Source organism: Carettochelys insculpta, chromosome 22 (assembly GCF_033958435.1).
Source record: "Carettochelys insculpta isolate YL-2023 chromosome 22, ASM3395843v1, whole genome shotgun sequence".
In the NCBI taxonomy this organism is placed as follows: domain Eukaryota; kingdom Metazoa; phylum Chordata; order Testudines; family Carettochelyidae; genus Carettochelys; species Carettochelys insculpta.
The window spans coordinates 5,152,978-5,172,177 of NC_134158.1; the positions used below are offsets into that span (position 1 = coordinate 5,152,978).

The 19,200-nt window shown below is 54.0% G+C and overlaps 2 protein-coding genes and 1 long non-coding RNA gene across 11 annotated transcripts; 1 reads left to right on the top strand and 2 right to left on the bottom strand.

Moving 5' to 3' along the window:
* Nucleotides 1–404: 404 nt before the first annotated feature.
* On the bottom strand, nt 405–10,679 carry LOC142024746 (uncharacterized). Of its 8 annotated transcripts, none has more exons than XM_075016930.1 (3): nt 9,049–10,679; nt 4,181–4,252; nt 405–3,923 (listed from the first exon to the last, which is right to left on the bottom strand). In XM_075016930.1, exon 3 carries the CDS (start codon nt 3,834–3,836, stop codon nt 2,022–2,024), a length of 1,815 nt encoding a protein of 604 aa, XP_074873031.1. In that variant the 5' UTR covers nt 3,837–3,923; nt 4,181–4,252; nt 9,049–10,679; the 3' UTR covers nt 405–2,021. The 8 variants fall into 8 exon arrangements, with proteins under 8 accessions (XP_074873031.1, XP_074873032.1, XP_074873030.1 ...); XM_075016931.1 differs by having other exon boundaries at nt 4,162–4,252; XM_075016929.1 differs by having other exon boundaries at nt 405–4,249; nt 10,007–10,679.
* Nucleotides 10,680–10,770: 91 nt separating this feature from the next.
* Nucleotides 10,771–13,515, bottom strand: LOC142024930 (uncharacterized). 2 transcript variants are annotated; one of them, XM_075017287.1, is made up of 4 exons: nt 13,193–13,512; nt 12,681–12,737; nt 11,681–11,883; nt 10,771–11,389 (listed from the first exon to the last, which is right to left on the bottom strand). In XM_075017287.1, exons 1-4 carry the CDS (start codon nt 13,495–13,497, stop codon nt 11,268–11,270), a joined length of 687 nt encoding a protein of 228 aa, XP_074873388.1. In that variant the 5' UTR covers nt 13,498–13,512; the 3' UTR covers nt 10,771–11,267. The 2 variants fall into 2 exon arrangements, with proteins under 2 accessions (XP_074873388.1, XP_074873387.1); XM_075017286.1 differs by lacking the exon at nt 10,771–11,389 and having other exon boundaries at nt 11,396–11,883; nt 13,193–13,515.
* On the top strand, nt 13,508–16,438 carry LOC142024993 (uncharacterized). Its single transcript, XR_012648554.1, has 2 exons — nt 13,508–13,626; nt 16,209–16,438. It is a non-coding gene; the product is annotated as an uncharacterized LOC142024993 (long non-coding RNA).
* The last annotated feature ends 2,762 nt before the right edge of the window (nt 16,439–19,200 follow it).

Consider the following 19,200-nt stretch of genomic DNA (forward strand, 5'->3'; position numbering starts at 1 on the left):
GATCTCACTCACAAAATGGCACACAAACCTGACCAACAAACCATTGATGAAACATGGTCCACGCTGAGAGATGCAATATACAAATGTGCCAAATCTGCCTTTGGAACATGTAAATTCTCTAACAACGACTGGATCAGTGAAAATGCTACATTCTTAGGTCTCTTCTTGGAGAAAAACACAAGGCACATCTGAATAACAAAGAACTCATCCCAACTCTTCCAGAAAAGTTTGAGCTAGATGCAGAGGCTAAGGAGGAGGAACTTTCTCAAACTCTTTATGCTCTTTTCAATGGAAAAGTACCAGGCAACGACAAAATTCCGGCTGAAGTCCTGGAGACAAACAAAGCTAAGCTCTTCCCCTTCCTTTATGATTTACTCCTAACATGTTGGAGAGCAGGAGCTGTCCAACATGACACGAAGGATGCAAACATCGTCACCTCTCTATAAAAGCAAAGGCAACAAGGGTGACTCCAACAACTACAGAGGCATCTCACTACCGAACATCACAGGCGAAGACTTTGCCCGTGTCAGTCTCAAATGCCTGCAAAAACTCACAGATCAAGTCTGTCCAGAAACACCATATGGCTTCAGGGATGGCAGGTCAACAATGGACACAATTTTCTCACTACAAGAAATAGTTTATTTTGAAATACAGCATCTACACACAAAGGTTGGCTCAACATGACATTCGCCTTTTGGCAAGGGAATCCAAATCCAGGGAGGAGGGGTAGCTCAGTGGGTTGAGCACTGGCCTGCTAAACCCAGGGGTGTGAGTTCAATCCTGGAAGGGGCCCTTTAGGGATGTGGGGCAAATAGATTTAATAAAAATAAAGGGGTGGTGCTTGATCCTACCAAGACGGCAGGGGACTAGACTCAGTGACCTCCCAAGGTCCTTTCCAGCTCCACGAGATGCATATGCCTCTCAGTTAGGCTCTTAAAACAAACAAATGCAGCTGAGCAGAAATGCAAATGAGGCACTGATTTTTACACATTGAGTGCCTCATTTGCATAGTGGCAGCCACCCACTGTTCCAGAAGTGCTGTTTTCTGGGGGGAAAAAAACACAAGCAAAGGAGACAGGGTTTATTTGAGAACAAATCCCATTTTCAAAAGAATCTGTCTTCCTGAAAAATGAGGAAGAAGGGTGCTTTGGAAAGCAGTGCTAGGGTTCCACAAGCTGTATTTTTCCAACCTTCCCAGGGAACTTCACTCCAGCCATTCAACATCATGGACAATGTAGTTAAGCCACAGTCAAATAAAACATTATGGTCTTGAAGTTGAATTGTGTCAGCAATGTGATTGCATTGGGAATAAACACACCACCCTCGTTCCTGGGTTCTTTCTCCTATGCACTGAGGAACACTGACCTTGACTCTGAAATAGAGCCATTTATTCAAGTAAACCAAAATGACAAATTGATAATTAAATTAACAACGATGAATTTAAGACACCAGGTTTAACAGGTAAATAAAACGAGTGAGGCTATGTACCAAGGCTATAAAAAGAAAAGCTCTCAACTAAAACAAAATTTGGAAAGAAAGTAAAACAACAACTCCAATATTCTTTAACTCTCTTGTGTCAGTGTTGCAAAACCGAGTATGCAATTTCAAAAGCTATGAGCAGCAAGCACAATGCTATTCACTTAAATTACTCATGACACTGATCACATCCATGAGTTGTTTCCCCTCATTAAGATTAGTGAGCAGCAAAGGATTGTGAGTAAAATCGAACAGCTAAATTTAAAGCAATCGTATCAGATAAATAGGCTGGGTGGAATAAACAGCTCACAACTAGAACTGAAACGGATAAACAAAACCAATCTGCATGAAACGAGAGCGGCTGAAGAGGGTAACAAGGCTGTGTTACCAAAAGGCAGCAACACCCCCTGCGAACGGGCAAGAAATAAGGTGCTAGAGGCTCAAGGGACACGTATTGCCCACCATGGGATAGTCAGTGCTCATACGTTCTCTCTCTAGGGTCTTTCTCATGGGCAGGTTCTCCGCAGTTCCGTGAGCCTGGTGCTCTAGATAAAGCTTTTCCCATAGTTAGAGCACATGGCGTTTCTGTGCTGGGCAAGCTCTACACAACACAGCTTGGTGTTGGCACTCCCGGAAGCTAGGCCCCCGGAGCAGCTGAAGCGAGCCTCTCCTGCATGGACTGCACAATGCCTGTTGAGATTTGAGCGCCGACTGAAGCGTTGCCCACAGTCCAGGCATTTGAAGGGCCTCTCGCCCGTGTGGGTTCTCTGATGCTCAATAAGGTTTGAGCTCCGACTGAAGTGTTTCCCGCAGGCCGGGCACCCAAAGGGTTTCTCGCCCGTGTGGGTTTTCTGGTGTTCAATGAGGTTGTAGTTCTGACGGAAGCTTTTCCCACAGTCAGAGCAGTGGAAGGGCTTCTCATCCGCGTGTGTTGTCCTGTGCCTCACAAGCTGTGAGCTATGGCTGAAGCTTTTCCTGCAGTCCGGGCAGTTAAAGGGCGACTCTCCTGAATGCAGTAGCTGATGTTTGAGAAGATATGAGCGACGACTGAAACTCTTGCCACACGCAGAGCAGTGATGGGATTGGAGTTTCATGGGAGTTCTCTGATTTGCAGTGAGGTGCGAGCATTCCCTGAGGCTTTTCCAACAGTCAGAGCAGTTAAAGGGCTTGTTTGCCAGGTGGATTCCTTGATGTTTACAAAGATAGGAGCTGCGACTGAAACTTTTCCCACAGTCCAGGCAATTAAAGGGCCTCTCTCCCTTGTGGATTCTCTGATGTTCAGTAAGGTTTGAGCGCCGAACGAACCGTTTCCCACAGTCAGGGCACCCAAAGGGTTTCTCTCCCGTGTGGATTTTCTGGTGTTCACTGAGGTTGTAGTTCTCACAGAAGCTTCTCCCACAGTCAGAGCAGTTAAAGGGCTTGTCTGCCATGTGGGTTCCCTGATGTTTAGTGAGAGTAGAGCTGCGAGTGAAGCTTTTCCCACACTTTAGGCACTCAAAGGGTTTTTCCCCAGTGTGGATTCTCTGATGTTCAGTGAGATGTGAGCGCCGCCTGAACTTTTTCCCACAGGTGGGGCAGTCGTAGGGTTTCTCCCCAGAGTGGATTCGCTGATGTTCAATGAGGATTATGTTCTGACTGAAGCTTTTCCCACAGTCGGAGCAGTGGAAGGGCCTCTCGCCCGTGTGTGTTCGCTGGTGTCTAAGAAGGTTGGAGCTCTGAGTGAAGCTCTTCCCGCAGTCAGGGCAGCTGTAGGGCGTCTGTCCTGCATGCGCACTCTGATGTGCAATAAGATGGGAGCGCTCCCTGAAGCCCCTGCTGCATTCAAAGCACTTAAACCGTTTCTCTCCTGCGTGGATTGTACAATGCCTGCCAAGACTGGAGTGGCGAGTAAAGCTTTTCCCACACTCAAGGCAGTTAAAGGGCTTCTCTCCAGCGTCACTTCTCTGATGTGAATTCAGCTGTGAGCTTTCGCTAGCGCTTGTCCTGCAGTCAGACCAGCGAAGGCGTCTCTCTCCTGCGCAGCTTGTACGATGTCTGTTGAGATTTGAGCGCCGACTGAACCTCTTCCCACAGTCGGAGCAGCTGAAGTGTTTCTGCCCTGTGTGGATTCTCCGATGTTCAGTAAGGCTCGTGTGCTGACGGAAGCGTTTCCCACAGTCGGAGCAATTAAAGGGCTTCTCGCCTGTGCGGATTCTCTGGTGCCTAACAAGGTCTGACCGCTGCCTGAATCTTTCCCTGCAGTCAGGGCAGTTGCAGGGTCTCTCTCTGGTATGTAATAGCTGATGTTTAATAAGGTATGAGCGCCGACTGAAGCTTTTCCCGCAGTCAGAGCATGTAAAGGGCTTCTCTCCCGTGTGCATTCTTTCATGTTCAAGCAACGATGAGCGCCACCTGAAGCTCTTCCCGCAGTCGGGACAGTTCCAAGCTGTCTCTCTGGAGTGGATTCTCTGATGTACAAAAAGGACTGATCTCAAATGAAAGCTTTTCCCACGTTTATTGCACCTGTAATGTCCCGCTGGATTGGGTATTCCCTGAACGGTTATTTCGACTCTTTTTACGATTCCGCTCCTGTGACTGGAGTTACTCTGCCCCGCCCCTTCATGGTTTCCCTGCTGCCTTCCTGGGCTACGCTGACTCCCACAGCTCTCTCCGAGCTCAGGACTTTGAGAAATGTGACCTTCAGACCTTCTCTGTAACATCTCACATGGTGCCACTTGCTCTGGTCCTTCTGGCAGAAGATTCTCCTCGTTGCTCTTGAGCAGCATCACCTCACCTGCTGCGACACAGAGAGAACCAGATGGGAGTTGCTCTCTGTGCTGAGCTGAAAGGAAAACTCTGAAGGCAGAACAGAAAAGGGGGAACGCACCAAACAGCTGCTGGTAAATTGAAATTGATGAGCTGAGCTCATCCTCCTTCCTCACGCTTCTCCAGAGGAGGGACCCCAGCCCTGCCCCCACCCTCTGGCTGGAGCTGATGACAGGCTGAAGGCTCAGTCAGTCTGGATGAAAAGGCCCAAGTGACATCTAGGAGGACACTGAAATCGGTTTCTGAGTCTCTTGAGCTCACTGCTCACCTGTGTGGGGGTCGCTGATGATCTCCCCTTTCTCAGCGCCCTGGAGATCTGGGACCCCCAGCGCCTCCCCTCGCTCCACCCAGGAGATCACATCAGCTTTGGGAAGTGGAAATCCTGCTTGGGGAGCAATTAACCAAGTGCTGATCTTGTTCAGGAAGGTCCAGGCCATTACTTCTTCCAGCCCCAGGATCTGAGCCGCCCACCCAGAGAGGCTCCTTCCCCACCTGGCACAAGATCCCATGACGCACTCACCTTGCATAAAGGGAGGGGTGACACACACCCCTCTCTAACATGACCTTAGCTGGCCCTCCCTGTCCAGTGCTCTCCATCTTCCATGCCTGTTTCTATGGGTGGTGCACGTCCACCCAGGCCTCGGTGCACATAACATTTATTCTGCCCATGGACAGAAAGAGAGAGGAAACATTTCTGCACACACCCACCTCCTCCCCAGGCCTAGATTTCTCAGAGGGCTCACCCCAGGGTGTGGCTGGCTGCAGCCTTTCGGCACTGTCGATGGGGGGAGCAGGGACAGCTTGGCCCATGTCGTTCCAGAGATCATCTCTTCCCTGTGCCTGCCTCCCACCCCCCCCATCTCCCTGGGTAAAGCAGCTTGTCCCTTCCTGCCCATAGAAAGGCAGCCGACACCTCCACGATGGCCCCATGGGGGTTGTTTCAGCCCTGGCTCAGGGTTGCAATTTTGCCTGAGAGGCCCATAGCCTTTGTGACCGAACACACCCCATCGCAGGGTCACGGGTTTAAGCCCTCTGCTGTGCCGTTCTCTTTTACAGTGACGGGCTCAGCCTACAAAGCAATTCTCTCTTGGTTTTTGGCTAGGGGCTGGACTTGATGGCCTCCTGAGCTCTCTTCCAGCCCTAGTGGTCTATGATTCTGTAAAGAGAGGACCTGAGACATAAGGGCCGGGTGCGAGGTGAAGTCAGGCCCTGCTGCTGTGAACAGAAAGTTAACAAGCCAACATGGGAGCCTGTTACAAAACATGGCCAGCTGCAGGGTCACTGGCCAAACACACGAGCCATGCTTGAACTGGGCTGACATTAAAAGCCCCCCCACATGTTCTGAGGTGCTAGAGAACTGGAGATTTTTAAGAACTGGTCAGACAGACATCTGTCAGGGAGGAGCTAGAAAACACTTCGATGAGATGACCTCTCTAGGTCCATGCCAGTCCCACAAATCTCTGCGTAAATACTTTACTGAAGGGTGGTACCAGAGCTCCTTGATACAAGGTTTTGGTGTACTTCTCTTCTTGGACTGAACCACTGATCCATGGATCTCATCTTCTGACACCTTCAGTGAGCGACTAAACCAATCCTTGATCAGAAGAGCTGATTACAAATGTCACACAAAACTGCCACCAAATGCAGGCACTGTACGTCCTTGCTGGATCCTACAGTGCCCGAATACAAACTTTCAAAGCAATTGAGAGCCTGTCCAGTGGTACGTATGAGGAGAGGTTAAACAACCTGGGACTTTTCAGTTGAGAAAAGAAGAGACAGAGGGGGGATATGATAGAGGTATATAAAATCCTGAGCGGTGTGGAGAGGGTGAATAAAGAAAAGTGATCTACTTGTTCCCATAGTATCAGAACTAGAGGACATCAAATTAAATTAAGGGGTAGCAGGTTTACATCTAATAAAAGAAAGTTCTTTTTCACACAGCACAGACAACCTGTGGAACTCCTTGCCAGAGGAGGCTGTGAAGGCCAGGACTGTAAGAGAGTTCAGTGAAGAGCTAGATAAATTCAGGGAGGTTAGGTCCATAAAAGACTATTAGCCAGCAGGTAGGAATGGTGTCCCTGAGCTCTGTTTGTCAGAGGCTGGAGATGGAAGCAGGAGAAAAGTCGCTTGATCATTGTCTTTGGTCCACCCCCTCTGGGGCACCTGGCACTGGCCACTGTCAGCAGATGGGATGCTGGGCTAGATGGACCCAGCAATGGCTGTTCTCTTGCTCTTATAACCAATCCGGTGAAACTGTCTGTTCGTAAGCATTGCGTCCATGCTCATTACAGCACACAGCTCAAGAACCTCCGTGTTAGGAATTCTGTCCCACCAATTCACGTGCGTGATCTTCCTCAGACAGTGCAGATGGAACTGATCGAGTTTCAAAACATGGCAGTGACATATCGTCCATGACTCCGAGCCACACAGCAGGATATTTAGGACAACTGCCTGATAAACTCCATACCAAGGTAGCAGTTTAACACCACAGTCATTCCACAGGCTTTTGGTCAACAGCACTTGTCAGCAGCCTTAAGGACCGTACTGGCAGCAGTGATCGCTGGAGTGCTGGGCTCTTTCCAAACAGGCTGAGACATCACTTATGCCTTTCTGAGGCTCATCATGAGTCCAAAGTGGTGAGCAGAAGTAACAAAGATCAAAAAGTTCCTGTGCACCCTTCACCGAATAAGACAACGATTCACAGTCGTCAGTGAACAGAAGGCCACGGATAGTTGTACTAACCACTTGAGCGTGAGCCTGAAGTCTCCAGCAGTTTAAAATACCAACATCTGTTCATCACCGAACAGGTGTGCCCAATGGGCGGTCCTTAAAAGCAACTAGCAGTATCACTGAAAAGTAGACGTTAAATAGGACGGGCGCAAGGACACATCCATTTGATACTTCAAAAGGCGCTGATGTCTCTCCATTGTTTAGGACTCGACCAAGTATCCCATCACAAAAAGACCGAGTAACGTTGATAAATTTTTCAGGACAGCCAGTTCACCCAAGTATTTTCCACAGCCCGTTTCCGTTGACTGTGTTGAACCCATTGGTCAAGTAGATGAAGACCACAGAGGTCCTGATGTTGCTCTCCACATTTCTCTTGTATCTGGCTGGCTGCAAATATCGCATCAGCAGTGCCTCAACTAGCACAAAATCCGCACTGGCTTTCAGGAATGATGCCATTTTTGAACACACAGTAAAAGCCAGTTGTAAAGGATGCAGGCCAGGATCTTATCAGCTACAGAGAGCAGAGCCACGCCTCGATGGTCATCGCAACATACACGGACACCTTTACCCTTGTACGTGTGTGCAACCAAGGCATCTTTGGAGTCCTGGAGAGACAGGCTCCTTCTCCCAAATGGTGCTAAATAAATAGGTGAGACAGTACATCAGCTGGCCACCAGCAGCTTTATACATCTGTGATGGAATTGCATCACTGCCAGGTGCCCTTCCAGATTTCATCTGGTTCACATCTTTCTGTACCTCACCAAGAGTTGGTGGCATGACCAGCTGTAAATCATCTGCAGCAGCCAAAGTGGTGCAGACGCACTGCCAAGTACCAGGCACCATCCCTGCCAGTCGAAGCTTTGCAGTCATAAGGCGAAGGCTGTTGGCATGTGGCTTGGACTCAAGCTGGGGGACTAGTGGTGTTCCAATGGCAAAGCCAACTCCGGCTTCCCTTGGCTGATCCTCAGTGCAGCCACTCAGTAATGTGAGTGGCCTGCTCCGACCTCCGTGAAATGGCTGGTACCGGAAATACGTTGTTTTGTTTGAAGCTGCAACATCAATTTTGTAATGTGCAAGTTCTCCACCAACGATTGCAGTCCCATGTTTATGGCGCTCATCGCGATGAAGGCGTGCGCACGTTTCACGGTGCAAAGCAGGGTTTCAGTTTAGTTGGTGATTTTCCCTTGTTACTGCAAAACTTGGATACCCAGTTGGAACGAGCTCTGGTAGAGATTGTTTCCTCTCCCCCTCTCCTTTCGAGAGCAGCAGTGCTGTCCCTAAACAAGGCTGCTTTCACACCCAGGCAGGATACAGGAGCTGCTGCTGTTTCAGTTCAGCAGGCAGGTGACCCTCACACCTGGGCTGCCTACGGGCAGGTTTGTGACTAGCTGCTTCCAGGCTATCCTGCACCTTCATCACTTGCCCGTTGCCGTAGGACTTCCGTCAAGAGGTAAATCCTTAGCGTCAAGAGCGACAGCTTCCCATCCGAATGGATTTCAGGGCGGCTGGCTTGTGAGTTCCAGCCCCACCCTCCCATCAGAGTTACCTTCTCCTGGACCGATAGACCTGAACAGGCTTAGCGAGCTCAGTCTGCCCTGGTTTGGAATCAGTTTCCCATCTCCTAGGTGCCGTTTGTCCATGATGCCTTATTCCATATTATTTGGTGCAGCCCCTCGAGATCACTCCAGGAGGGCTTTCTCAATCTGCCACCCCGAGGCTGTGCCCCACACTGTAGTGCCGTAGCACGACGTTATGGTGTGAACATGCTCTCAGATGACACAGGGACCACTGACCCCTCTCAACGATAAGGGTCAGCAAGATCAGGTGATAGAGACGTGATTGAGCCTAGAGACACCAGGCAAAGGGCACCAATTAACTGCAGCAGAGGCATGAACTCGAAATTGTCTGCACCCCTGATGTCTACAAAAGAGTCCTACATGGGATGTGTTTGGCCAAGGAGAGAGCAGAAAGTCCTGTCACTCACGGAGCTGCTCCATGTCAGGCCGTACATGGCTTAGTGGAGCTGTAGGCACTGACCTGGGGCAGTAACACTGTGTAGTGCTGGCCATAAGCCTGTCTGAGCGCCTTGCCACTGATCCCAGTCTGTGCTCTTCCCGGGCAGTTCTCTGGAGGCCTCCCGTGCCACCTCTCTGCACAGAGCAGCAGCTGCACACAGAGGGAGAGAAAACACACACACACACACACACACACACCACCCACAACCGACAGCACAAGCCGAGCCGTGCGAGGTGTCATTTACAAACTCATAATTTGCTGATGGGTCACAGGAAAGGCCCGTAGCCGCATGGTGTGTGCAGCTACAAACACAAGCTGCCATTGGAAAAGGTGTTTGCTGCATCCCTGGAAAACTAGCCCCGCAGGGACAAAGAGCTGATGCCTCAGTCGGGTGACAGCTGGGCTGATGGACCATTACTTGCCAAGGAAGGGGCTGGGACAAAAATCTACATTCTAGCAAAGAAAGAACACGGAGTTTCCTTCCGCACAGCCCGTCTACTCCCTCCCAGCTGGGAATGCTTCTCAAAAGGATGTAAAAACAGGCAAACAGCCTAAGATACCTCCCCCTCTCCCTGTCTGTCCCGGCCATCGCAACTCAGGAGACAAAGCAGTCAGACTCCCGTGGAGAGATCCTGAACTGAAGAGGCTGGTCAGTGGGACTGCTGAAAGCCTGTGATCGTAGAATCATAGGACTGGAAGGGACCCTGAGAGGTCACTGAGTCCAGCCCCCTGCCCCAATGGCAGGACCAAGTACTGTCTAGACCACCCCGACAGACATTTATCTAACCTGTTCTTAAATATCTCCACAACCTCTCTGGGCAATTTATTCCAGTGTTTGACCACCCTGACAGTTAGGAACTTTTTTCAAATGTCCAACCTAAACCTCCCTTGCTGCAGTTTAAGCCCATTGCCTCTTGTTCTATCCTCAGAGGCCAAGAAGAACAAGTTTTCTCCCTCCTCATGACACCCTTTTAGATACCTGAAAAGCTCTATCACGTCGCCCCTCAGTCTTCTTTTTTCATGACTAAAAAAGCCCAATTCTTTCCGCCTTCCTTCATAGGTCATGTTCTCTAGATCTCTGATCATTCGTGTTGCTCTTTTCTGGACCCTTTCCAGTTTCTCCACATCTCCCTTGAAATGCGGTGCCCAGAACTGGACACAATACTCCAGCTGAGGCCTAACCAGCGCAGAGTAGAGCGGGAGAATGACTTCTCGTGTCTTGTTCACAACACACCTGTTAGGGCATCTCAGAATCATGTTTGCTTTTTTTTGCAACAGCCAGTGTCCTGATGCGACAGCAGCTTGCTGCCCTCCACCTGAGACCTCTCCTCCAGAGATCTCCTTGGGCCCCGCCAGGAGGTCGCATGTCCTGGGGGTGGAGACCTGCTGCCTGAGCACATCCTTCACAACACCTGTCTCGGGGCACAGGGCAGGAGGTTCTCTCGCTGCTCCAGAGGCTGGGCTGGGGTCACCAAAGTCAGTGACCTTCTGGACTCCGGCTGGCGGGACTGGCCGGGCTCCACGCTGCCCCAAAATGTCCCACACTGTGTGCTCCAGGTGTCCCCACCTGCCTGCCATCCGCGGCTCTCTGCTGCTTGATGTCAGGCCAGTCCCAGGAGCTCCCACCCGTCACTTTGAACCTCCCCTCTCAGCTGCGCGTAGACTCAGCAGCTGGATCACTCAGCCACAGCACCAGAGGAGCTGCAGCCCCCCCCACCCCCACCCCGACACACACACACACATCTTCTCGCCTGTGTCCGGCCCCCATACAAACCGGCTGGACGCTTTCCCAGCTGGTGAGGACGAGGAGCCCTGGCAGGCCGGCCTGTGTCCTGCCTAGGTCCCAGCAGGAGTTAGAGTGGGCTGGGCTCTTTCATGGGGCATGGACCTGCTGCTAACTCAGTTCTCAGCCATCCCTGGCACCTGTTCGTTCTGTGCAGGAGGGAGACCCAGGGCACAGGCCTGTCTGTATCGGGAGTGTGCCGGGGTAGAGCCTCTCTTCCGCCTCCGCCAGCACCCGCTGCTGAGAGTCCCACTGCAGTTTTACCTTCACATTTGTATTTATTTGTTGCCCAGATATGCCCCCCCCACCCCCCACCATGCCTTCAGACATCCTTGTTGGGCACCTTCTCTCCTGGCTACAGGCGGCCAAATATCGATGCAAGACGAGGACGTGTGGCGGGGGGGAGGGCGTCTTCTGAGACATCCCGGCAGTGACGCTGTTCCCTCACTGAGGCACGTTACTCACAACCGTCTTGTTCTGTGTCTGGCAACCAACCCTCAACCTCGACAAAGCTACACGTGGCCGTTAGGAAGAACTGGACGGGAGCAAGAAAACTGTCCACAGGACTTAAGAGGGAACCTGGAAACCACAGGACACACGGTCTATACAAACTGTATTTAGGCCACTGCATATGTTCAGTTTATAGGCCAGGATGGAGACCTGGGCTGTGGGAAGAGCAGCACCACTGCCATGTCCCCGAACCTGCTTCCCCTGGGAGGGGCCGTGGAGGGGACAGTCTCTCACAGGGGAGCCAGTGATTCCTGGGGCTGACAATGGGGACAGGGGCAGGGAGGGACCCCGAACCAAAGCCCACACAGCTGCTGCGGAGCCCACGCAGCCTCTGACACGCCCGGGGACAGGACTCCTCACCCAGCCAGCGCACGGTCTGGTAATTCTCCTGCATCACCTCCCTGTAGAGGGCTCTCTGCCCCGGGGCCAGCAGTCCCCATTCCTCCTGGGAGAAACACACAGACACCTCCTTCAAGGTCACCGGCTCTGCCGCCACCGCCATGTCCTCGCTCTGTCTCTGCAGGGCCAGGGCTGCTCTGGAGCCGGACATGGGGGCTCTGCGCCTGGCAGGGGAGAAGGGCAATGGAGACATTTCAGACGGGGCTGGAAGCCGCTCCGCATCCCCCGGCTCCCCACACTCGCTCCCTGGGGCACACGTGCTGCACACGCACATTTGGGGAAACGCTCGAGTCTCTCAGAACCACCTCACACAAGTCAGATCCCAAATCCGTCCTCGTTTCTCTCCAAACATGGCCTGAGCTTCAGCATCACTGCAGCATTCCAATGGGATTGGGTTCTGAGTGCCCCGTGTGTGTGAGAAACAAGCCGCATATTCAGCTGGCTGAGTATGGATTTGGGTGTCGGAATTTAGGCTCCTGTAGTTAAAGTCTGCAACACAGACCTAGGCCCTCACACCAGGGCTAAATCAGCAGTGGCTTTATTAACCCTCTCCACAACAGCCAATACATGAAGGGAATGCGACTGTTCAGATGCTTATGATTAAATGTGTGGGGAGTGTTTGCGGGATGAGAGTCTGAAATCGAAGATTCACAGGATCAGGAGGGATCACTACATTGCATAGTCTGACCCCCTGTCTCACGGCCCTCTGCTCGTAACCCACTGCCCCCCTGCAAGCCCCCATTTCCCCAAAGCACATTCTCCAGCAAGCCGGCCAGGGTCGAGCTGCAGACACCAAACCATGCAGAATCCACCGCAGGGCCATTTGTGTCAGTGGTGAACCATCTGCCTGGGCAAACCCTCCTGCCCCTTTCCAGTCCAGCACTGCCTGGCTGCAGCTGTCAGTTATTTGTCCGCACTGAGCCTGGAGCCGCGAGACTGACGAGCCCGGGAACACACTTACCCACTCAGCTCTCGGCCTTTGGGCACATGGATCGTTTTCAGTTTCACGCCGCACCACCTGAAAAGGGAGGCGCAGTCCAGCTGCACTGGAGAGCCCGGGTAAAGTGCTGCTGGAGGGCTTGTCGTCTGCAGCACAAAGACCAGCCCGGCTTTCTCCCTGTTACTTTTCCACAGTTAGACTGGACTGACCCAGCGGTGACCCCTCTGCCTGTAAGGTGCTGTGGCGTCACCCCCGCGCGCAGACAAGCCCGTCGCCCCAGCACGGAACAAGGGGGTTTCACCTGCTTTCCGCACCAGGCGCACGGCTGGAGGCTGCGAGACCTCGGCCAGCCCCCGAGCCCCCCACCACCCCAGCAGGGCTGCCCCAGGGTTGAGCTCTGCCCCGAGGCAGCCTTAGCCTGTGGCCTGGGTCTGCGGGCAGCCGGCGGCTCCGCGGGGCGGGGGTACACGGAACCGGCGTGAAAAGCCCGGGGGCTGGTTGGGCGGCTCGCGGCGCCCCCCCGCTTGACGCACCCGAGCTGCGGCTGCAGCAGCCCGGAGCGCGCCGCGTGCACCCGCACAAGGCGGGCGGGAGAACCCGACACGCAGGAACCGGGGAGCGGCGGCGGCGGCGCGGATATGAGGCTGGCTGGGGGCGGGAGGCGCCGGGCGCCGCGGCCTGCAGGGAGCAGCGGGGCCCAGCGCTGCACACGCCGGCGGGCGCCGCGGTGCCGCTCAGGCTCACCCGGCCCCGGCCCGGAGCGGGGCGTCTCCCCCCGGCCCGGCTCCCCCAGCACCTGGCGGCGGCTCCGAGCGGGGCGGCAGCAGCGTGACGTCATGTGACGTGACCCGGAGCGCCTGGAGGAAGTTCCCCGCCGGGCAGAGGTTAAACCCTCCCTCCGCCCCTCCCGCAACCACACGGGCCGCGCGGCCCCCACCTCGCTGCAGCCACAGGCGCCACGTCCCACGTGGGTACAATTAGTGACACCCGAGGTGCGGGGCACGTGCTGGGGGCCGGTCCGAGATCAGACCCGCCTGGTGCGGCCCCTGCGGGGGCAGCCCGCACCGCGGTGCGGAACCGGGCGTGTGGCGAGACCCCTGCGGGGACAGCCCGCACCGCGGTGCGGAACTGGGCGTGTGGCGCGGCCCTTGCGGGGACAGCCCGCACCGCGGTGCGGAACCGGGCGTGTGGCGAGACCCCTGCGGGGACAGCCCGCACCGCGGTGCGGAACCGGGCGTGTGGCGCGAGCCCTGCGGGGACAGCCCGCACCGCGGTGCGGAACCGGGCGTGTGGCGCGAGCCCTGCGGGGACAGCCCGCACCGCGGTGTGTAATTGGGTGTGTGGCGAGACCTGTGCGGGGGCAGTCCGCAACGAGGTGTGTAACTGCGCGTGTGGTGTAACCCCTATAGGAACAGCCTGTACCGCGGTGTGTAATGCAACGTGTGGTGCAACCCTGCCGTGTGTCCCCGCGCCTCAGAGCAGGGCTGTGCATTTTCTTTTCACATCTCTCATTGTTTCCTGGTATTACAGTTGTATACGCTGTATTTGCGTTGAGATGCGTGCAGTCACGCAACCCTAGAACAGGTCGGAGGTGGTCCGCAGCCCTGCTGTAAGTGCAGGGGACTGTATTTGATGATCTCTGGAACACCATCTAAGCCAGGGGATCTCCAGCTTTCTGGCTCACAGCTCACTCCATTCAACACAGACCTTTCTACAGACCATCAGCCAATCACCCACAATAACATAATTCACTTGCTTATTTCTAAATACCTTAGATTCCAAGTTATTCATATTAGGCTACTGAAGCATAGGAATGTACATATGCAGCTACAGGTTTCACCTCTCTTGTCTGGCACCCTTGGGGCCTGCGTGTTGCTCAACGAGAGAATTTGCTGGACTACGGAAGTCAGTGTTATCCAACAGCATTACCAACACTTTCACTGCTTGCTGGGCTCTGAGAAGACATTTAGGGTAAATTACAGGTAAATAACAGCCCAGACCACTGAGGGCCAGGACTGGTGGCTGGAAGCAAACTTTATGGGACCAAGGAAACTTGGCCATAACCATGACAAGTGGTCGTTCAGTTAATGAAAATCATGCCAGATTATAGAGGTTGCAGGACAAGAGCGTTCTGGATTAGAGAGGTTCAACCCATATAACATAAGGGAGTGGGCGGCATTTAGATATTATTGCGCGTACCATGTTCATTTACCCAGCTTCATTTGAAATAACGTAAAATACTATGTTCAAAACAAAAGGTTTCAACATTGTCCTTGCTTCTGGCAGGGGCTGGGGAACTCTTTTTGGGTCGGGGGCCACAGCAATGAAAAGCAAAAATAAACAGCCCCTCCCCCTCGCTAATGTGGCCCTGAGACTCTCACTCACCTACACTCCAGCCCCATGCAGGGAGGGGAGGGGAAGAGAGGAGCCAGGTTCAGAGCTTCCCACTGGCCAGATTAACTCTTCTGGGATCCCCAGGCTAGTAGATTGCGTTGGCCCCCCCAGGCTCTGGGGTGGGCTAATAATGAGGTGTTCAGTGTGTGACAGGGAGTCCTGGGGAGGGGGCTAGAGAAGGGGGTGCAGGGCAGTTTGAGCATGCGAGGTCAGGTTGGCAGATAGGGTGCAGGAGGGAACTGAGGGTGGGCGCCTGGATGGGGATAGTGGGCAGGAGCAGGCTAGGAGGTGGGCGCTGGCCAGGAGGTTGGGTGCAGAAGCAGGCTAGGGTGGGCTTTGGCTGGAAGGGTGCAGAACTGGGTCAGGGTGGAGGAGCAGGGCGGAGGGCAGTGCAGGGCTCAGGCTGGAGGTGGTGGTCTGAATGGGAGAGAGGGTGGGAGTCTGGGAGGGAGGAAGACACTTACCTGGCTCTGTGCTCCCCACCGCTGCCTGGCACCACCCTTGGCTGCTCCCATGGGCTGGAATTACAACCATGGGAGCAGCAGGGAAAGCCTCCTGCGAGTGGTTTCCAGTGGTGCCGTTCCTCCCAGCTGAGGGGAGGGGGAGCAGCTGTGCGGGCTACCCCCCACCCAACAGGAATCCAGCGCTGGTGCTCCAACCTTGCAGTGGGGCTGGAGGCCAGCAGGGGCTTCCCCCTGCAGGAGGGGGGCCGAACCTCAAGCCCAGGGCTCACCTACAACGTGGGTGGTCTGCAGATTGCAGTCTGGGAACCACTGGTCTAGACCATCCCTGACAAATGTGTGTCTCACCTTAAATATCTCCAGTGACAGACAGTTTATCACCATGCCAGGAAATTCATTCCAGTGCTTAACCGCCACTGTGACAGTTAGGAGTTTTGCCTAACGTCCAGCCTAAACTCCCCTTGCTGCAGTGTAAGCCCATTGCTTCTTGCTCTGTCCTCAGAGGCCACGGAGAACAATTTTTCTCCCTTTTCCTTGTAATACCCTTTTAGGTATTTGAAAACTTACGTCCTCTCAGTCATCTCTTTTCCAGACTAAACAAACCCATTCCACCCCCTCCAGTCTCTCCTTATAGGTCATGTTTTCTGGATATTTACTCATTTCTGTTGCTCTTCTCTGCACTTTCTCTATTTAGTCCATCTTTTCTGACCTGTGGTGCCAAGAACCAGACACAACACTCCAGCTGAGGGCTAATCAGCACACAGAGCAGAAGAATGACGTCTTGCTCCCCACTGTCCTGCGAAGATGGCCTGGGCTGAGACTGGCTTCTTTCACACAACTGTGGTGCATTGTTCACTCATTTTTAGCATTTGGTCTTCTATGACCCCCCACCCTCAATTCATAGCATAAAATGTGAAAATGGCAGAGATGTCTAACGTCTTCATTTCCATCTTCACCAAGAAGGTGTGACAACGGCGACCAACCTCGCACTGTGAACACCAGTGACAATGGGGTAGATTTAAGCTAGGTCTACAATAGACCTCAAAATTGATCGCAGATGTACAATTCCAGCTAACAAAACAAAAAGCAGACAAGTAGCACTTTAAAGACTAGCAAAATATTTTATTAGCTGATGAGCTTTCGTGGGACAGACCCACTTCTTCAGCCCATAGCCAGACCAGAACAGCCTCAATATTTAAGGTGTGTGGGAACGCAACCCTCATGGGACTCCAGGGACTACTCTAAGGAGTCTCATCTTTGCTCCAAAATCTGATGAAGTGGGTTAGCTCATAAATAAAATTGTTAGTCTTTAAGGTGCTACAGGATGGCTTGTGGGGGGGCGTGGGGGAAGACAGCAGGAGCAGCAGCAGTGGGGCTCCGAGCAGAGAGCTGCCGCAGGGGAGGACAGACTGAGGAGAAATACAGAGACGGGGGAAGGACACCTAGGAAGGCAGGTGGGGAAGGAAGCAAGCTGGGGGGGGGAGGGGGCAGTGGAGGCAGCTTGTGCCAGAAAGTGACAGCACATGTGATTAATGCTGGGCCTTAGGAGTGGCCGGATTGGCTGTCAGAGATTCCAGCTGAGGGGCGTGACCCCCTCCCCCAGTTCTGAGCGCCAGCTGCCTGCCCCTCTGGGTGTCTGGGAAACCCCAGCTGTAAGGCCCCCTCCTCTAGTGCTGAGGCTGGCAGTCCTGGTAGATGGAGACGGACTCCATCCCTGCCTGGTTCTGGCAGGAGGCAGCAGGGTCTGGCAGCTCAGCTGCGCTTCTGACGGGCTGGCTGAGGTCCACCCAGCCCTGCCTGGGGCTTGCCAGAGCACACACAGGCTGAGTTACCCGTCAGTTTGAGGCTGGTTCCAGCTGCCTGCTCCTCCCAGAGCCAGGTGGCTGGGTACTCGTGCGCCCAGTTCCATGCCTACCCTCTGGCACCGATGGACGTGTGGTTCATTTTGGCCATCAACTCAAGGGGCACGGGCAGCGCCACGGCCACATGGGCCCTCCCCGTGCCAGGTGAGGCTGAAGAGCTGGGTGAAGCCCCTGCCACAGGCGGAGCATTGGAGCAGCTGCCAGGCCGTGTGGGTGACCCGGTGCCAGGCCAGGATGGAGTGTCTGATGAAGCGTCTCCCGCACTGGGTGCACAGGTGGGACTTCTCAGCCATGTGGTACTTGAGGTGCACCCACAGGCTGGCTCGCCCAGCAAAGCACTTGTGACACTCCCCACATGCGTGGGGCTGCCCCCCGGCAGGGACAATCTGGTGGAGGAGCAGCTTGGAGCTCAGCCCCAAGTGTTTCCCACAGTCGGCGCATGCATGGGACTCCAGCCCCACGTGGATTCGCTGGTGTGTGACAAGGCCTCAGCTGTCCCTTAACCTCCTCCCACACTCAGGGCATTTGTGGAGCTTCTCCTTCCCCAGGCATCTCTGCTCTGTGGTCGGCAGGGAGCTTTCCAGCCCCTCCTCCTTTGTGTGTACCCGCTGATGCCCGGCCAAATGGGACCTGGTGCTGCAGCTCCTCCCACACGCGGGGCAGGGGTCCAGCCACTGTCCCATGTGGGTCCGGTGGTACCACACCAGGGCTGAGCTGTTCCTGAAGTGCAGTCGGGGCAGGGGTCCAACTGCTCTCCCATGTGGAGTCGCTGATGGTGAAGGAAGTTGGAGCTCTCGCTGAACCGTTTCCTGCAGTTGGGGCATGTGTAGGGCCTCTCCCTGGGGTACAGCCCAGGGGATTTGTTTCTAGACAGGTGCAGATGTAACTCACACGCCTACAGGTGTGGTCTGCTGTCCCAGACAGAGGCACCTACACCACTTGCACGGAAAGAGAACTTGTCTCTACAGCCTTAGCTGAGAACCAGCTGGCTTCTGGCTCAGGCGTCACCGAACTCCAGAGGTCCCAGGTTCATGCTCCCCTGTGGGCAGTTGCACAGCCATTCTCAGAAAGCCATTAAGGGGAGAGCTCAAACTCACAATACACAGCCCTGCTTGAGTCTAACAGCCACAGCACATTGCTGTCAGCAACCCCAGCTGCTCTGCCTCAGCTTGAGGGTGCTGCAGTTCCAGGGGCCCATCTGGAGTGCCCCCAGTGAGACTGTTGTGGATTGTAAGAGGTGATGGAGTTGATGGGAACTACAGCTCCCCCAGGCTCTTAGAATCACCGGCTGCTCTTTTACAATGGGTGTGATTAGATGGCCAGCTAGGAAAGGTTTCACACAAACATGACGCGTTATTACAGGGTAGCTCTTCCGCCACTCAGCCAGCCACTTACCTGCTTTTGTCAGCTCCTAGAAGGACCAGAGCTTAACTCTGGAAGCTAGAACATTGATATTTCAAATCAGTTCCTCTCGCTGCTTGGGGAAAGTTACTGTTAAACTCTACAAGGGTCATTTCCGGGCAGGTCCCAGGAAGGAGGCAAATAAAGCACATACCAAAACCTGGTAGAGCTCCCGGAAGGGCACTGGTAGTCATCGCCTCCAATCCCTTTTCCTAGGCACGTGAGCCAGTTCCGTCTCAGGGGACAATACGCTGTACTTTGTTAGGTCCTCACTAAAGGCTGGATCTACAGGCAGCGATCGATCCAGCGGAGGACAATTTATCATTTCTAGTATAGAGGTGACAAATCAACTGCTGATCGCTCACCCATCAGCCCTGAGACGCCACAGAGCGAGAAGAAAAAGGGGAGTCAATAGGAGAGATT